Source organism: Miniopterus natalensis, chromosome 9 (assembly GCF_054644295.1).
Source record: "Miniopterus natalensis isolate mMinNat1 chromosome 9, mMinNat1.hap1, whole genome shotgun sequence".
Taxonomy (NCBI): Eukaryota; Metazoa; Chordata; class Mammalia; order Chiroptera; family Miniopteridae; genus Miniopterus; species Miniopterus natalensis.
The window spans coordinates 48068561-48088305 of record NC_142089.1 but is presented as its reverse complement, the minus strand read 5'-3'; the positions used below and the strand labels follow the sequence as shown (position 1 = coordinate 48088305).

The 19745-nt window shown below is 43.0% G+C and overlaps 1 protein-coding gene and 1 pseudogene across 2 annotated transcripts in view; one reads left to right on the top strand and one right to left on the bottom strand.

The window, feature by feature from the left end:
- Positions 1 to 7571: 7571 nt before the first annotated feature.
- Positions 7572 to 8198, bottom strand: LOC107540100 (nascent polypeptide-associated complex subunit alpha pseudogene; annotated as a pseudogene).
- Positions 8199 to 15229: 7031 nt separating this feature from the next.
- The window catches only part of USP33 (ubiquitin specific peptidase 33), a 37931-nt gene continuing 33415 nt past the window's right edge, over positions 15230 to 19745 (top strand). For both annotated transcript variants that reach the window (XM_087820535.1, XM_087820534.1), the window contains exon 1: positions 15230 to 15304. In XM_087820535.1, coding sequence (XP_087676661.1) covers positions 15266 to 15304 — 39 coding nt within the window. In that variant the 5' untranslated portion in view covers positions 15230 to 15265. The remainder of the gene's footprint in view (positions 15305 to 19745) is intronic.

Genomic DNA, 19745 nt, shown 5'->3' with positions numbered 1-19745 from the left:
ATACTAAACAAATTCACACAGTATTGCTGTATAAATTAATTTACAAATTTATTCATTTACAATAAGGAAATATACTATCCAGTGAAAGAACACTTATGCTATCAAAACATACCCTCTCTGAAATAAAATATTATAGGGAGCTGAGTTAACAATAAGCTAAAAAGGCTGCCTGGTAAGCACAAATTTAATGGGTCCTGAGGAATATTTCATCCAAGCCAAAAAAAGCCTGAGAACTGTCTCTGGTGCACCAGAAAGTAGGCTTCTCCAGTATGTTGATGCCTACCAAATTTAATATTCTTTTTCCTTGGATAGTACTATATAAATATTACCAAAGAGAAAAAACAAATTACCAAAACCCTATCTGTCATACTTTCTTTCAGTCCTTTATATTTCTGCATATATTTTCTCTGCTCTCTTCCTGGACTACAGCAGACTACTGCCTTCTGTTAATAACCCCCACCTCCCTTTTTAGACAAGTATCAAAATCACTGATAAGTAGTTTCCTTTCATATGAAACACAGTAATACTTTTAGGTTGGTTACTACTGCTACTACTAACATTTACCCTATTCCCCATTAGTGACACAATGTAAACTTAATCCCCCCTAATGCATATTCAAATTACAATGTTTAGGCTCAGTATAATTAGTTCTAACTGAAGTATACTACATTTATCCTAACCAAAAAACCTGATATAAACATTATAGAGAAATACAAAGGAAACCATGAACAAACAGTTAACCAAGTGGAAAACAGTCCTGAGTAATGAGACTAGGGGTATTAGGAGGGTGGACAGGGAACCACTGCTTTTCACTGCAATCTTCTACTATTTTTTAAAATAAGTGCCTACATGTATTACTTTTTAAGAATGCTACACTAAAAAGAAAGAAAAAAAAAGCACATTTATTCACCTACACCCCTACAACTGACTCTTTCTGGTAAAAGTTTTTAGTAATTAAATAGAAACTGGATCATTTAACCATCTATGCTACTGCATTAAAAAGGAAAAATACTGAGAGTAATTCACCCCACGTGGTTTTTTCCATAATAGGGGGTTCTAAATTTTTAAGCACATGGGAAAGAAAATATAAACACTTCCATTTGCTGCAGGAGCTTTCTTAAACGAATTCTGGCAAACCTGTAGTTCTGCATTCTAACTACCTCACTGCCTTTCATTTAAAATCACTGAGGAAGTGATTCCAAAGTTAATCATTAATAACTGAATAACTTTTAAAAACCAGTCACCAGTCATTTCAGTTGCTTTCATAATTATTAATTAAAATAAACATGAAGGCAGTTTCAGGATTATTCATTCACATTTGTAAAGGGGTCTAAAATATCACACACAAAATTACACTATGTAATACTACTCGCTTCTCTCCACTTTGGAGAGTTAAAAATAAGTGTCATAAATAGAGTTTGCTTCTTACACACCCTAAAATCCTATTCTACGACTTGGATTTGGAATCCGAGAAAGAAGGGAAGTGGCCTTTGGATGAGCGGCCGCTCCGTGGTTAGGGCCTCGGGCGGCGGGCCGAGGGGCCCCGGGTCGCTCGCGCCGCGGTCACGCGCGGGGCTGCAGGCTCCCCCGGCCCTCGTCAGCGTGCAGGCGGGGGCGGCCAATCCACGCGTCTCTCACACCCAGGTCTCTCTCCTCTCTCCCCCTTCCACTCTCGGAAAAGCAATGGGGGGAAAAAGGAATGACAGTCTGAAATCCCGCCCCCCCCCCCCCCCATTTTGAAGTGAAGCATAAATCTGTACAACCGAACTCTTCGGAGAAGATACACTGCAAAAATGCTTAGCGGCAATAACGACAAACTAAAAAGAAAAATAAAGATCTGTGCAAGCGCAGGAGTCGCCCTGTGTAAAATAAACGTTGAGCAACTTTAGTACAGAAGGGCCCCGACACGGCACTCCTGGGGCTGAAGCATCTCCACAGAGAGCGTCACCTTCCCAGCCAAAACCCCTCCCGGCTCGAGTCCCCGGCGCTCGGGCAGAAACTTGGACCGCACCAGCTGCCCCGCCCGCCGCGGCCGCCCCCGCCCCCGCCGGCTCCCTTCTCCCCTGACCGGTCGGACCCAGAAGGAGCTCGCCCCGGCTCCGCCGCCCTGACCCGGGTCGCAGCGAGGCAGAGCTCACGCCGAGGCAGCGCTCCCCGCCGGCCTCCCCCCGGCGCCCCGCTCCCCCACCCCGCACTGGGAGCGGAGGGCTAGGGCGGCGCTCCACCCGCACCCAGCCGCTCCGGTCCCGCGGGCGTCGCGACCCCACCCGCGTACCTGGCGCCGCAGGACAGGTGCAGCCGGCCCACGCCCGCCTCCCGCCGCCGCCGGGCGCTGAGCGGAGCAGCCTGGCCGCTGGGGCGGAGTCCTTCCGGGGTCAGGAGTGCGAAGGTGGAGAGAAGGTGCCGGCCCGCTAGCCTTTCTGCGTGAGGGGCGACGTGCGAAGCAGCTCCCGCCATTTTTGTTAAGGGAAGACCGCAGACAGACAGACACACACACACACACATATACACACACACACACCCTTTTCACCCACAACCCCCACCCCACCCCACCCACACACCCCCTTTGCCAGATGACTGTAGGACCTAGAAGAATTGCCTCCTTTTACAATGTTGTCAAGAGCTAGTCTGGTAGTTCATAACCTTTTGTGAGATCTACGACCATTCTGCCAACCTGGTGAAAACTACGGGGCTTTCCCTCAGAAAAATGCACATAGACACAAGCTTATACAGTATTAAAAGAAAAAAATATATATATAGTGTCCCTAAAATGCATACACACACTTTGAATAATTATAAAGGCAGTGTTAATTAAAATACATCTTATCTTCAAAATTGAGCTATCAGCTGTTAAAGTGTGTTTACATTTTGGGGGGACACCGTGTGTGTGTGGGGTGTGTGTGTGTGTGTGTGTGTGTAAAGCTCAGATGCCCAAAACCAACCCATAGGTCCCAGATTAAGAACGTCTACCGCCGCAGGCCCCCGGCCCCCGCGAATGGGTATCGCGAGCCAGGCTGACCCTGCACGGACAATGAAGCTCTTGATGTCAGTTCCCCTCTGCAGCCTTTCCCCACCTTTCCCCCTGAATCGGCTGCCGGGTAACGTGCGGACGTGGCCGCTAGGGGGCGCTAGGCCGCTGCTCGGCGCCCGCGGCTGTTCCCCCGCAGCGGCGGGGGGCGGGGCGGGGGGCGGGGCGGGGGGCACGGAACCGACGCCGCTCCCCGCGCGCCCGAGGCGGGACAGTGCATCTCAGCTGCAGGTGGGAGTTACCGCGGCCCCGGGCCGCAGGCCGAGTCCCCAGGAGGGGCTGCAGGAGCCGGAGGGTCAGTGAGTCTCAGCATTCACGTTCCTGTCGCTCTCTCCCTTCCTCTCTCCGAAATCAATTAAAAAAAAATTATTGGGGTGGAAAGCCAAAATAATTTTGTAAAGAGAGTTAAAACGTGAGAGCAAATGTTAACCTGGGATGAACAATTCTTTCTGTTTTCAAAATTCCCATTTAATCAAAATGGAAAGCAGGGAGCATGACAATACCAATGTGTGACGACGCTACTAGACGAATAAGTAAAAATGCACAGAGTGAGTTCTATGTGGAAATATTTCATACTTACAAAGTAGGTGGTTCTCTTGACAGATGAAGAACCTGGGATTTGTAAGTTTATTCCTCCATCCCCGCTCTTCTGCCTCCTCCCTATTTCCCACAGCTTCCCAACAGTCAGTCGGATGGAAAGAGCGGTGATAAAGAGGCCTGCCACTTAAAGCCACTTTTCTAAGAACGTACCCCCTTTAATTCCACAATAAACATTATGAGAGAGATATTACACACGGGGTGTCAATTTTACTCTTTGGCAGAATAAAAAAAAAAAAAATGCCATATTTTATTTATTTTTAAAATCAGTGTTGTTTGCTCCAAGCTTCCCTTCTCCTGGGTTGCCAGAAGATTGAATCTTAGTCATGACTGGGCATATCAGGATCCTGTTAGCTACATGCAAAAGAAAACCGAACAAACAGTGGCTTAAACCATAGGATAGAGTATTCTGCATGGATGCAGCCCCAGGTGGACACAGTCTCATATTCGAACTTGACATCTTCTGTTACCTGGCCTAGGGAAGAAAAAAAATGGGGCTTGGATTAAGTATAAAGGTTTGTCCCTCCCCCAGATAATGAAAGTCATCATGCAATGCTCACCAAACCAGGGAGTGGAGTTCATGGAGTAATATTAGTTGTTTCTACCATTCTAATACTGAGGTACTTGCTACATCAATCATTAATGAACTTGGAGGGTCCTATACGCATAGGGTCAAAACAGTGCTGTGGAGCCAGACTGCCGGAGTTTGAATCCTTTCTCTGTCACTGACCAAGTATGTGGTCTTAGGCAAGGTACTTAACTTCATTATGCCTCAGTTTCCTCATTGGGCTGTTGGGAAGAGAAATGTAATAATAATTGTAAAGCACAAAGGTGCTTATGTAAGTTTTTAACTTCTGTACCTCCACAGAAGCCAAGGATAAAACTCTACTTCTATATAATTGGTGTCCTTTGTAATCCTATATATTTTGTTTTATGCACAGAGAAACATTACTTTGAGAAGGAGGTCCATAGGCTTTACCAGAATGTCAAAGGGTTCCATGATACCAAAAAATGGTTAAGAACTTAGAACAATCCTGGCAAAGACTTTAAAGATAAATGGCATTTTAAGTGGGACTTTTTCTTGTCTTTTGGCAGAAGCTCTATAGTTGAGAAAAATAGATGCCAAGTGCCTTGAGCACTCTAAAAAAGGATGCTAGGCCATCGGCACAGGATATGCTAGGAGACTGTGAAGTCCATTTAGCAATCCTCGGTCCTCATGTACTTCCAGGAAATGAAATGGCAGAATTGATCAAAAAAGACTAGAGAGTGAAAATTCCCAGGAGGTAGTTTTCTGGAATGCTGTGCATTTTCCTTCCCCTTCCCCAAGAGTGGGGAGAGGAGAGTGCTTATCTCATCCCACCCCCACCTCAAGCCAAGTGAAGGAGGCTTAAGAAACTCAGACAACTTGACCTCTGTGTCCATTAGTTTATGTCACCTGGAAAAGTCTAAAGGTGATAGACTGTCCAAAGAGGCCTTTGATGGTATTAGCAGGTTTGCAAGGGAAGTTATCCTGTGAGCCAAATAAATGCCACCAAAGCTAGCCAGGCTTGAATTATCTTAAAAGGTTGTATTTCTAAACCCAAAGCTAAGTGGAGCATCTAAGTGGTTAGCCACAGATGATTTTTTCCCCCACTGTTAAGAAATGAAACAGAGAGGGGTCCCCAGCAAGGTGAGCAGTCATTGAGGAGCCCACAAAAAAGGCCCTGTAAGGAAAGAGCCAGCCAGCATTTTGGAGTGGGCCACAGCAGAAGGTGCCAAAGTCAGATTTAATTGCACTCATTGGGTGTATTTGATATTTTATTTAGGATATTTAGGATCACTGCTCACTACAGCTGAGACAATATATGGTCAATGTACTTCATGAATTATTGGTGGAAACAGCACTTATTAAGTAACAACATTAAGCCTGACCAAAGTCTAGCACTTTGAGACGTTAAAAACTATTACATCACCTAAGTAGATGAATTCTTTTAGGTAATTCCTATATCCAATTACTTTTTCCATTAACTGCTAAAACCTGGCAGAGTCCCCAGAAATAACGCAGAGCCTCCTTTCAAATTCACAATGCCATAGGGCTTATACTGGCTATTGTATCTCTGTTCTCATCACCCACCCACAAGTGTTTGACAGGACTACTGTAAGCCAATCAAGGCATCTAGAACTCAGAGTAGAGTTCTAGGTGCTAATTTAAAACATCTGTTCTATACACATCCAAATATTGCAGATTCAGTTCCTCAAAATGTTAAATATATGGCCAATCCCACTCCTAGATAACACCCAAAAGAAATGAGAACATACAGCTACATAAAATCTTGTACATGGATGTGCATAGTAGCATTATTCATAATAGCTAAAAAGTGAAAGCAACCCAAATGTTCATCAACTGATGAATTGATAAATAAAATGTGATATATTCATATATGGAAATTTATTTGGCCATAAAAAGGAGTGAAGTAGTGATTCATGCTACAACATGGGTGAAACTTGAAAACATACTAAGTTGAAAAGCCAGTCATAAAAGATTACATATTGTATGATTGTATTGATACATAATGTTCAGAATATGTAAATCTATAGAGATAAAAAGTAGGTTAGTGGTTGCCTCAGGCTGAAAGAGTCAGGAGGGAATGGAAGTAACTGCTAAAGAGTATGGGACTACTTTTTGGGGTGGTGAAATGTTCTAAACTTAGATTGTGGTGGTGGTTGTGCAAATCTGTGAATATGTTAAATTGTATACTTTAAATGTGCAAATTATAAAGTATGTGAATTATATCTCAATTAAGCTGTTAACCCCAAAATTATTATTGCCATTTCTTAGATCAAAAAAATCAAGGCTTAAAGAAATGATGAAAATGCTCTCCCTGCACAGTGTCAGTAGTTGTTAAAATGCTGTGTTGCTCCAATAACAGGCATGCATTCTATTGGGAGGCATTTGTATCAAAATATAAAATAAATAGTAAACAAAATACAAATGTTTTTCTAGTAAGAGCTTCGGTAAATAAATTTATTCTGAAGTTACTTTAACATAAGAACAATAACATTAAAATTAAACCACATGTAAACAAGATTTCCTATTTTGCACATTTAGAAAAAATGGTTCAAAACCATGTGCTATTTCTAAACTTAATAAAATGGAAAGAGCTGCCTGCATCTGCTGTCTATATATTTAAATGATGAACATTTTGAGACATAGAGGAAATTACTGTCTCCCCAAGTTAGAAAATATATTTTATATTTCTTTCATATTTTCATATTCACTCATCTTTTCAATAGCAGGTTTATTGATTTGTTCATTTACTACATTGTGCCATGTGCTGAATACTGGAAATACTAGGATGAGTAAGAAAAATCCCTGCCTACAATTTGGTTCAGGAGATGGAAACATGAACAAATTATTGCAATATATAATGTAGTTGGCCCTTGAACAACATGAGTTTCAACTGCAAGGTTACACTTAAATGTGGATTTTTTTTCAATACAGTTGACCCATCTCGTCCTTAGGTTTTGCATTCCCAGATTCAACCAACAGTATTTTCAGCCCACAGTTGGGAATCCATGTATGTGGAGAGACACCTATGTGCATTGTTTGATACATTAGTATCTGCAGATTCCCTACTCCCGCAGATTCCCTATTCCCACAGATGGGGGGGGGGGGGGGTTTGGGGAAGGTCCTGGAACCAATCCTCCTCAGATATTGAAAAATGACTGTAATTATGTTTTGGGTGAATCAAAAGTTATACATGGATTTTCAACTGCATAGGGGTGGGGAACCCTAATCCCTGTATTTTTCAAAGGTCAGCTGTAATGACATTACAGTGTATGATTTATTATTTTTTTCACCCCACAAGAAGCCATAACTTTATTAATGATAAGAAACACGACAAATTTCAAACCAAGCTGCAATTACTGTTTTGAAATGCCAAAAAAGTTCCTCCTTTTTGGATGGCTACATTGTTAATTCCATCATAACATTTACAATATTGTTACTGTTGTTCTTTAGGGCTTGGACTGCCTTTGCTCTGGACACATTTGCTTGTGACATGACCAATTCTATGTCCTTAACTTCTGCACCTGTCTCATCCACCTCTTCTTCACTCTCTTGCACAGTAGTCTGTGTGTCTTCTTGAATGTTTGAGAGAGCTTTACCTTGAACTTTGAATCTCTCAGCAGCTGCTAGCTGCACTTGCTGGGATAAACCTTTGATCTTGGTTTTCCCTCCTCCAGATATGTAGGTATCTGAAGCTGGGCTCTTGCAGACATCTGGTTTTGTGGTGACAAAGAAGATATTCTTAGATTTCTGGATAGTGCCCCTCGTAACCCCTGTAATCTGTTGGAGATGCAGTTTGGCCATAGCCTCTCGTGCCTTCGTTTCACTCCAGCTCTGTTTTGCTCTACTGACCGGGCCTTCATCGATTTCAGCTGGTGCCGGCAGCTGGGCTTGTGTGGTCGCCTGTGTGGAATCTTGTTCCTCCAGCTCTGGTACTGATTCATCACTGTCAGATTCTGTTCCAGCCTGGGGCTGTGGCAGCTCCTGCTCGGACGCTGGGGTGATTTCTGTGGCTTCGTGGGGCATTTCATGTGTGTGATGGTGGAGGAGGGGGACTTGGAACCAAGAAAGAGAGCTAGTGGGAGCATAGCCCGTACCTGTTGCAGAGGGTACACCGTATAATCAGCGGTATAACATCACTAGAAAATATGCCACAGAATACAAGGGAGGGCCCTCGTGTGCTGGAAGAGGTGAAGAAGGCTTCTCCAAAGCGGAGACTCTTGAGGGATGAGTGGAGTTCACCTTTGGGGGAAGGGGCAAAGGGCAAAAGGGCATTCTATTAATTTTTTTTTCCAAAAGGGCATTCTAAACTTAGGGTTAGGGTTAGGGTTACGGGAAGCAGCACTACATAGGAGAGCACAAGCAAATGTTTTCCCTTTCAGGCAAATGAGATGTAGGTTAGAATAACTTAAGGACAGGGTATTTGATTGGGCGTAAAAGAAGATGAGGTAGGAGGGGTACATTTGGGTCAAACTAAGTCATGAGGCACTAGGATGAAGCAAGCCGGTGCCTAGGGCACAGAATTTGCAGAGGTGCTCTCTGGTTTAGGCAAGTGCAAGATCCTTAGATATTGCACCCTAGGCAACCTGCCTGTCTCATCCTAGGTCCCAGGTGAGAAAAAGAAACACACACACACACACACACACACACACACACACAAGAAAACTGGGGCAACAAGGAGTCATTGAAGAGGTGCAAGATTGGATTTGTGCTTTAGAAAGAGTTGTATTGAGAAGCATGGCATTGGACTAGAATTAACTGAGGCTAGAGTCAAAAAGACATGATAGGAAACTACACACACACATACACACAAATCCAGGTAAGAATAAAGAGGATCTGTACAGAGGAAACTTCCTGGTTTCCATCCCCCACCTAATCAGTTGAAAGTCTACTGATTTTATCTCTTAAGTAGCTCTCATAGCCGTCTCCACCACTAGGCCCTTACCTTCCCTTGTCTGGATTCTGCAATAGCCTGACTATAATCTATGCCAGTCTTTGCTCTCCAAGTAATATTTAAATCTTACCATATTGCTTCCTTTCTCAAAATTCTTTTTGGGTCTCTAGAGGAAAAGGTTTACTTAGCAGACAAGATCACTCATGATCTGCCTTCTCTGTCAGGTCTACCCCCAATCCCCTGCCCTTGATCTCTGCTGCTGTAATACTGAACCCTTACAGGTTCCCACAGTTGGCATATTGTCTCTTGAGGATGTGCCTTTCCCTATGCCGTTTCATCTGCCTAAAAAATCCTTCCTCCTCTGGCCTATCAGAAATCTTTTTACTCAGCCTTTAAGCAGCCAATATCAATTTTTTATGATATTGGGTCGACCTGGCCATCTATTTTCTCTCTTGGAAACTTCCATTTCATCCATCCACATAATTGTTGTTGGAGCTTCTCTGTTCCTTCATGACTCTGATTCTCCTGCTGAATGCTCCTGGTGAAGACAATTCATGCTTTATTTGGGATATTTTAAAACGGGGAACTCTGCTCTTGGAGAAAACTGTAAGATGGCAATTTCAAGAGATCATATGGAGTCCTGGTAATGTTTGAGTCCCTGGTTCTAGCTATCCTTCCTTGGAGTCCATGAGCTGATAAATTTCCCTCTCTCTTTTTTTGCCTAAGAGTCTTTTAACTGGTATGTCTCAGCTCACTTATGTGCTTCATTGATGGGTTTACAGGTATGCCCAGATAATGATCCTGACTGGAAAATTCTAATTACAAGCATTCTTGTTTGTTAATCTTGGTATATTATCATTTTCTAAATGATCTGATCTGATAATCTGAAAAAACTTTGAGAAGCACCAGCCTAAGCTAGAGCAATGACTCTCAACAGGGGGTGATTTTGCCCCCAGGGGGACATTTACTAATGTATGAGGACATTTTTGTTGGTCTCTATTGAGAGGAGGTGCTACTGGCATCTGGTGGATAAAGGCTATGGATGCTGTTAAACATCCTACAATGCAAAGGAACCATACCCCACAACAAAGAATTATTCAGTCCAAATGTCAGTAGTGTCATTTTTGAGAAACCCTGAGCTAGAATAACCCAAACTCTTACCCTAACCTAAGAGTGAGCAGACGATAACTGAGATTCATGGCAGAGGCCCCCAAATTCGGTGCCAAATACCTCCAAGTCCAAATTAAGGCACCACCATGGGGGTGGAGAGGTAGATGCTTGTCTTTTATCTCAAGGCAAGTCTGAGGGGCTTTAAGAGGACCATTTTGAGAAGATGACATGTGTCCCCTGGCATCTTAGAGAGACAAGGGTTGGTAACTAATGCACATTTGGGAAGTCCTATGCCAAGAGACTAAGGCTGCCTACAAGCAGAAGATATGCACAGGGCTGATTGCGAAGAGCCTATCCTTCTGTGCAAGATACACATGTGATTTTTGTGGACGAAGTGAGGACTCTGTGTAAGAGAGCTGGACTGGTTCATCCTGAGAGGCTGTCCATCAGGACTGCGTACATGGGTGAGATGATTCCAACCTAGGGACAGATTCTGGAAACCAGAGCACTGAGGTGTATGTCCTAAGATACACCAGAAGATACATTGCTGAGCCGAGACTGTAGGTGAGGATTCTCCACTGATGTATCAACAAAGACACTCCATAAGATAAAGGGTCAGTTCAGACCTCAGCTATACCCAGAGGCACTGACATTAGGCTAAAACTGTTCCAGTCAAGAAAGATTCTTTCTGTCCCTGTCTCTCTAATCCTGGAGGGACCCGAAATGAAAAGCTAGCCAGGGAGAAGGTAGATCACTGCACAGCGTTGGGGTGGGGGGAATGGCAGAGAATTTTTGAACTGTGTGAGTTTGGGATTTTTGACATTGTACTAGACAGGATTTTTTACATGGGGAGGGGGGAAGGCCATTTGTTTATTAGAAAATGACTACAGGACTTTTTAATTTCTTGAGAATGACTGGAAAAGGGAAAGACCTTGCATAAGATTTTGTCCTAGGAGGAGAGAGGGATCCTCAGAGATTTTCAGAGACAATAATGAGAGCGAATAAAATTGTTTCCTGCTTGTCCCCTACAAAATCCAGCTTGTTTGTCTAACTTGATGAACAACAGTTTACTTTAGTTTCTGTCACTTACAACCAAACACATATTATAAAGCCTCAGTTTAAATTAGGCTTTCTCAACAGTGACACTAAAGAATATCCTGTCATGTTAATGCAAATAAATGTGACTAAATCTTTCTCCAGTCCTCAGGTATATTGCTAAATATCCACCATGTGGCAAATATTCACCACCCCTAGTTGAGAAACAATAGATACTTGAGTCCTCCAATGCTGGGCTTGAGAATATTGTGAATAAGACAAAATTAGTCACTGCTCTCACTAAACTTACAGTTCAGAGGTGATAGGCAAAAAATTAAGCACACACAAAAATATTAAAATAATTAAATTTTATAATACATTTTCTGAAAGAAACAAAAATGAGTGGAGAAGAGTGCTACTTTAAACAGAGAATGGGAGTTAGCCACGTGAGTGAGGGGTAGGAGTTTGGGGTGCCTGGTAAAAGTGTATCTGACTGAGGGAACAGCATTTGCAAAGGCTTATGCAGTGTCAGGTACATGAGCATGAAAATGTATGTTTTGTGTGTTGCTATTTTTACTTGCCATTACTCAGTAGCAAAAATGAGAAGATACTTGTTTTAATATGACCATTCAACTGTGTTCTTTCCCCTCCAACCCCCACCAACACTGCATTAGGAGAGCTTTCGGTGCCTGGCCTGATGAACAATTCCAGGGCCTACATTTCAAATCATATTTGACACAAGTGGCATCTCTGGAGCTCTACTCCAGAATCAGTGTGATTTACCTGGGTCTCTACGGAATGTATAATCTCTCCTCTCTGAGAGGGGAGTTGATAGGTTTCCCAATGATGACATTCTTCCTTGTAGCCTATTCAGATATTATTGAAGAAGAATAAGGGACTAAGGATTCTGGATTACGAGATAAAAAGATAAATGCAAACACCCCAGGGTGGGAATCCACGGAAGTTAAACGTAGGAGATATACTGTGTCGTCAGAGTGCATTTGCTTCATGAGGACTGGTCCACAGCAAGGACTTGACCTGGTGTCCACATGACGAGCACTTGCCTACTTTCATATAGTCATGAGCCACACCTGCCTTGAGCAGGCACATCATTTATCTTCTCTATGCTCTAGACCCCCTGAAGGAAAGATAAGCCCAAACGGACCTTGGTTACCCAGCAGGTTGGTAACCAAGGGGGGGACTTTGAGGTTGAACTAAATTTGCTCGAACACTGCAATAACAGAATGTCTGATACATTTTCAACACAGGAATTTCGGAAGCAATGACTTCTGCCTTTTTGTCTATTTGATGGTTTACTCTCCTCTCCGAGGAGGAGTCTTATTGATTTGTAGATATATATGTATTTATATAAGCTCTTTATCAGATATTTTAAATATCTTCCCTTATTTGCTGGCTTTTCATCTCTTAATGGTGTCTTTCGATGCAAAGATGAGTTTTTATAGCTGACACATAGTTTTTGGCAGCAAAGTTACTTAATAATGGAGAAAGTTCCAACCCCTCTTTGTCAAAATGCTCTCTTTATTGCACAGGTTTCTGTCTCACTCATTTTATTGAGCAGTTACTGTCTCACTCATTTTTAAAACATCACTTTTACTTTGAGACAGTAGGTTAAATGTACACATTAAAATTTTTTGTGTAGTTAGCATATTGATGAGAGCCACTTGTTATCACAGCAAAGGTCAGAAAATTTAAAACACTTGACTTTTCCCCGCCAAATAAACCTTCTTAAACTCTCCTTTAAGTCAAACAGTACTTTGCCACAAGATGTCAGGGAGCAAATGATTTTCTTAATCATTCTCTTATCTCTTTACAAAGGAGTATAAATATTTAAAACATTTGGATATTTGATTTTTTAAGCTAAAAATTAGCCACATTGCTGACATCCTGAAACATGAAAACTGCAATATTTGGAAATATACAGAAAATAAAGGGAAGAGTGGTGGCACCGCGTGCACTCTCCAAATTGTGAAAGTTCCATTCTTGCTCAGTAATCCCAGGACAGGTAACCATTTGTAGTGCAAACTGAATCTTTGGTGTTAACCCCTACACAGAATGTTGGCAAAGGTTCATTTATTACATTTTTACCATAAAAATAGAAGTAGAAGCTCCCATATTTTCTATTTCTCTCTCTTTCTCCCTCTCTCTCTTTCCTCCAAATCACCTTTAGCCCAGCCAGGTGGCTCAGTTGGTTGGAGCATCGTTCCCTTCACCAAAAGGTTGCGAGTTCGATTCCCAATCAGGGCACATGTCTAGGTTTTGGGTTCAATCCTTGGTTGGGACCTGTATGGGAGGCTGCTGATCAATATTTCTCACATCTGTGCTTCTCTCTCTCTCTCTCCTCTTTTCTAAAATCAATGGACATATCCTGGGGTGAGGATTAGAAAACAAAATCAGCTTTGTGGGTGAGAAATCGCTCATCACAACATTTATCAAATACAGGAAGCTTAAAAGTACCAACCATTCCCAGGCAAGAAAAAGTGAAGAGTTCACCAGCACCAAACCAGTATTACAGGAAATGTTAAAGGGTCTTTTTTAAGAAGAGAGGAAAAAAAAGAACAATAAAACAGCAGTAAATACATATCAGCAATTGGCTCTAAAAATAAAAATAAATGAACAAGCAGAACAGAAACAGACTCATAGATACAGGGAACATTTTGATGGTTGCTAGATGGGAGGGGGTCGGGGGATGGGTGAAAAAGATAAAGGGATTAAGAAGTACAAATTGGTAGTTACAGAATAGTCGCAGGGACGTAAAGTGCAGCACAGGGAATAGAGTCAATAATATTCTTCTCAGCCGGTGTGGCTCAGTGGTTGAGGATCCATCCATGCATCAAGAGGTCACTGGTTTAGTTCTGGGTCAGGGAACATGCCCAAGTTTCGGCTTGATCCCCAGTAGGGGGCTTGCAGGAGGCCGCCCATGGATGTTTCTCTATCATTGATGTTTCTATTTCTCCCTTCTCCCTTTCCCTTCCCCTCTCTCTAAGAATCAATGAAAACATATTAAAAAAAAATATTCTAATAAGTATGTGTGGTATCATATGGGTATGAGATTTATCAGAATGATGACTTAATAAGTTATAAGTTGTCTAATCACTGGGGTGTACACCTGAAACTAATACAATATTGTATGTCAAGTGTAATTGGAAAAAAAAAATCATTTATAAAAAGTACTAACAATACATATTTTCCATAAACAAAGGAACCTATTTGTTTCTGATGGAGACGGAGCATTTTACACAACTCTTGGCTATAATGCTCCCACTTTGGAGACCAAAAAGAGGTAATCAAATACATCGGAACTGGCCATTTTAACCATAATCTTGATTCATTTTAACTGTTTTTATTGTTTGCACATCAATCAATTGAATAAATTTCAACAGGTACATAAATTAGAATGCAGGTCTCTTCCAATGCTCTAGGCACTGAGCAGACACTCAGGTTTCAATAAATATTTTATTTGATCGTCTTGATTTTGGCCTCGGGGAAAATGGGAGAGATGCAATTCTGCTGTACAGATGTGCTAAAGGAAATACAGTCGCTCTCGGAGAGCCTCGGTCCTAGGACGCCGGGAAGGAAGGGGCGGGAGGGACAGCGGCGCTGAACGGAGCTGTCCGATACCCCCTCGCGCAGGGGCGGCCTGAGGCTCCCGGCGCCGCCCGCGTGCACCCCGCAGCGCGCGGAGCGGACCTGCCGAGGGCGCGGCGCTCGGGGCCGCCGCCCCCGTGGGCTCCCTCGCCGGGGGGCGCGGGCCGAGCCCCTCACCTGGGCCGCGCCGCGTGGCCACGCCCCCGGGCCGGCCGCCCCGCTCCCGGCCCCGCCTCTCCCCGCCCTCCCGCGACACCGGAGACGCCCGCGGCGGCGGCGGAGACGCCGGAAGGAGCCGAGGCGGCTGCGGGAAGTGGCCGGTACAGGAGGCGGGGATCCCGAGGGTTGCGGGGCTGAGCGGTTCTTCGGCCTCCCCGGCGCGCCGCCGCCCGCCTCCGAGGCCGGGGGATTTCAAAAGGCGCTTGCGGCGGGGCGGCCGCGGCCGCCGATGGCTGCGCTGGCGGGGCCCGTGGGCAAGGCCGTGGAGGTGAGCGCGGGGCCTTGGTGCCTCGCCTGTCGCCCGGCGCTGGCCTCAGCGCTCGCCCTGCGCGCCCGGGGCCGCTGCGGCCTTTTCCGAGCGCGGGGCGGTGGTGGGCGCGGGGGCGAGGAGACCCCGGCGAGCCCCAGGGCGCCGCGGTGCGGGGATGATCCGGTGGCCGCCCCCGTAGGGGGTCGGCGGAGGACGCGAGTCGGCGGTAGACGTGGGGAAGGGTCGCTAGGTGGCGCTCTCCTGGGAGCGGGGGCGCGGGCGGGGGCAGGAGCGAGGCCCGCGGGCTCCGGTTCCGGCTCGCCAGCCCCTCTCGGGAGCGCGGCGGCCGGGCGCTGCGGCCCGCGGGCTCCGGGTCTCGTCCGCCTTGCAGCCCCGAGGCCCCCGTTATTCATTGCTGTGGACCGGCAGACCTCGGTGCGACTGTCCCTGGGGTTTTCCTGCACTCGTGTTGGATCCATCCTGCTTCAGAGGCTGTCCCTTACGGCCCGTCTGCCCCCAGGTTTTGCTTGGGTTAAAATTTCAGAGTGTTTTCCAGACCTTTACTCTTGCAGACTGACCAACGATGAAACGCTCTGTATTTGACTATTTCCAGGGTGCAGGTTGAACTGTTGAATGAGATTCTTCTCGGTGCTTTACATTCAACTTAAGTATGTTTAGGGTTTACATCTCATGTAGTCAGTATTAGGCTGAAAAATTGGGCCCGTAGGGACTATCCTGGCAGAAGCATGGGCTCTAAACTGAGGATGAAATTCACCGCAAGGATTTCTAGACTCCTTGCTTAATAGATCCATAGAATTTTTCAGTTTAATCATTATTTTTCTTTAAGGAAAACCTGTTTCAAGAAATACTGAGGTTTCCTAGTTTCATTTCTGATGGAGACAATTGTATCTCTGGAAAGGTCTGACCAAATCAGATAATAGGCTTTGAACCTATACAAACAAGTATTGTTAGTGAATTCATACTATTAATATAAATAAGGGGGAAAGTAGAACTCTTATGGAAAGGCAATGCTAATTTTAAAGTTACGCCATGCCAGGAGCTTTATGTTATTTAATTTACTTTGGCAGGATTGGGGGAGGGGGGGAAAGCACAGTACAAAAAATACTCCAGGAATAAAATATTTGACTTTCTGCTGTAGGCAAGAGGAATAATCCACTTAAGATTGCTTTTTAGGTTTGATCTGGTTTATTGCCAACTTTCACTTTTTTGCTCTTCTGTGAGCTCTTGATAAACTACAAATAAATAACATAACAATGCAGTTGCATGGCATTATATTGTAGTAAGTAGTTTTTAAGAAATACTTGAAATTCTGAGTTGAGATAATTCTTGTATTACTGTTGGCATTTTTATTGACCTTTCACATACACAATCTTATTTGATCGTTATGCCAATCCTCTGAGTTAGGAATGCCGAGAAGTAAAGTCTCTTCCCATGACAAAAGCATTTTGAGGTTGCGTAAGGATCAGAATTTCTTTAAAGCTTAAAATGAGCTTGCTGAGTTCACCTTTGATACAAATTGGAATTCAGGTAAGATATTGGAGCACTGGGAACTATAGCAAATGACAGTGGACTTTTTGCAAGAAAATGGAAGTACGTAACTGGTGAAAGATTTTTGGTGAGAAATTTTAAATGTAGTCATTTCTGAAAATGAAAAGATTAAAAGTCTTTTTTAAGTGTAGTTTTAAAACTTTTTATTTTTAAAGTCCACGTGTGATTGCCGGAACATTTTGGTAAATAGAAGGGTTCTAAAGATTCCAAGATGAGTACAATGGTTTGTCTGTTTAAAGGAGCATGAGTTTTGTACAAAATAGTGTATATATTAAGAGAACTAATGTTTAGGAAGCAAGGGGTGTATAGTCCTGGCTGGTGTGGCTAAGTTAGCTGGAGTGTCGTTCTGTACGCCAGAAGGTGGTGGGTTTGATTTCCTCTCAGGGCACATACTCAGGTTGAGGGTTGGGTCCCTGGTTGGAGTATGTGCAGCAGGAAACCTATTGATGTTTCTCTTTCCCTCCCCTTCCTCCCCCCTCCCTTCTACTCCCTCTAAAAATCAATGGAAAAAATATCCTTGGTGAGGATTAATAAGTAAGTAAATGTCCCTTTAAAAAGTTACTTTGGAAGGCTAAGTAGGTAAATATCTGTAAAGGCTACCAGGGAAAGCCCTTTGGAAAATAAAAGGAATGAAACATGGTTTTTGTTTGTTTTAACACAACTACAGTGAGTGCCTTAAGTATAATCAGGAATTTAGGTGAGGGAGACATTACTTGTGATTGGGTCTTGGTAGAGATGGTATTTGAGATGAGTGAGCTTTGAAAGGTTTTCAACTGGTGAATATTGTAGGACATTTCTAAAATGAATAGATTATTGGGTTCCTGGAAAGTTACAAGTTATATCTGAAAAGGATCAGTAGAACATTTTGACTGATAATGGTGTGGTTTGCATGAGTTAGTAATAGGAGACGAAAAAGACAAATTATGAAAGACTTCATTGAAGGTGTTTGATCAGAAGAGGTATATGATCCACATGAATGCAGAATGAACTGCAGGGTGTTGAAGAGTGTTTGATCAAGTAGAACGTAGATGACCAGTCATTCAAGAGGGAAAAGTAAAGTGGAGATTTGAACAGTGCTGCCACCCCCACTAAATTTATGTCTGAGCCATCCTTGATTGTAAGCGTTTATTAAATTAGCCTCTGCATTCCCAGGGTCTAGCACAACCCTGAAATATGGTAATATGGTGAAAATATGAGACTGAATGTGCCATAACATAAGACCATTTTTAATAGTTTTTAATGATTTATAAAATTCCAAAGTAGGAATTTCTAATATTTTTAGTAGAAGCATTATTTAAATGAATACATTTTTAAAAAATCGCCACCTGGCCGGATGTGGCTCAGCAGTTGAGCATTGACCTAGGAACCAGGAGATCGAGGTTCCATTCCTGGTCAGGGCACATGCCTGGGTTTCGGGCTTGATCCCCAGTCGGGGGTGTGCAGGAGGCGGCTGATCAATGACAACTCTCTCATCATTGATGTTTCTTTCTCTCTCTCTTCCTCTCACTTCCTCTCTCTGAAATTAATAAAGATATATTTTTTAAAAATCACCAGTAGTCTTGTGAAAAAAATTGTTAAAAAATTTTTTGTTGTTGTTAATTCTCACTTAAGGACATTCCCCCCCCCCATTGCTTTTTTAGAGAGAGGAAGGGAGGGAGGTAGTGAGGTTTGGGGAGGGCAGGGACAGGACACCCATCCATCCAATCAGCTGTGCGCCCCCCAGTGGTTCTCATTTGAATATGGTGGTTGCATTTGTATTTCCATGTTTCTATATGATCTGCATAAGTATTTTTAATGATTGTCCTATAATGCTGATGTAGTATTATTTAATCGCCCCTTCATCTTTCTCAGAAGTGACTTAGAGTGAAAATGATCACTAGCTGGCTTGAGCTCTATTATGTTCATTTATTCTTGTTCTCCCTCTTTATTCCTTCCTCTCCCTCTCCTCTTCTTCTCTTCCCCTACCTAGTATTTGTCACAGTTATTTCAACTAGGTAAGGCTATGGTTGACTACTTTGCCATTATTGGACTCCCCCCCCCCTTTTTTGGATATGCTAATTAATGTTCACAAATCGCAAAGAATTTTATTTAGAGTGAGGGTTGCCAGATTGGGGTTATTATTTTGGATGATTTATTGTGGCAGTGTTAAGAGTAGATTCTAGAACAGATAGATTCCCAGTAGAGAAATCAAGAGATGATGTATTTCTCTTAATAGATTTAGTAAGGCTCTCTCATTAATTAGACTGTTAAGGGTCAAAGAGACATGTTTCTAAGAAAAGGAAATTAGAAGATTAGTACTAAAGTTCTATTTCTGTATTATGGTTTGAATGAAAATTAAGAATGATTAGGGTGGGAGTGAAGGGAGAATATATGGTGACGGGAGAATATTTTACTTTGGGTGGTGGGCACACAGTGCAATATGCAGATCTTGTAACATAGAAACCCACACCTGAAACCTATATGATCATACTGACCAATGTCACCCCAATAAATTTAATAATAAATAAAATAAAATAGGAATGATTAGGGGAAGATTTATAGAACTGTGAGAGCTGTGTGGTGATTTGAAGGAGTTCATGTTTGCCAGAATATTTGTTTAAAGAACAAGAAACAGTTTTTTAATTGCTCATCAGTAGGTTTCATAGGTTAAAAGTGCTCATGAACACTTAGTATGGATTGATTTAAGAATGAAATAAACTTTTCTGCTTATTATTGTGCTCTTTTCACTGATATTTCCATTCGTCATTTTTTTTTTGGCTTGCTATTTTGGGTAGCAAATTCTTCTTTGGTAAATATGGAAAAATTAGCTATATGCTTATTACAGAATTGCATTGTTGGAATTAAAATAATTCTAAAGCCTAATATTTTATTTATTTATTTATTTATTTAT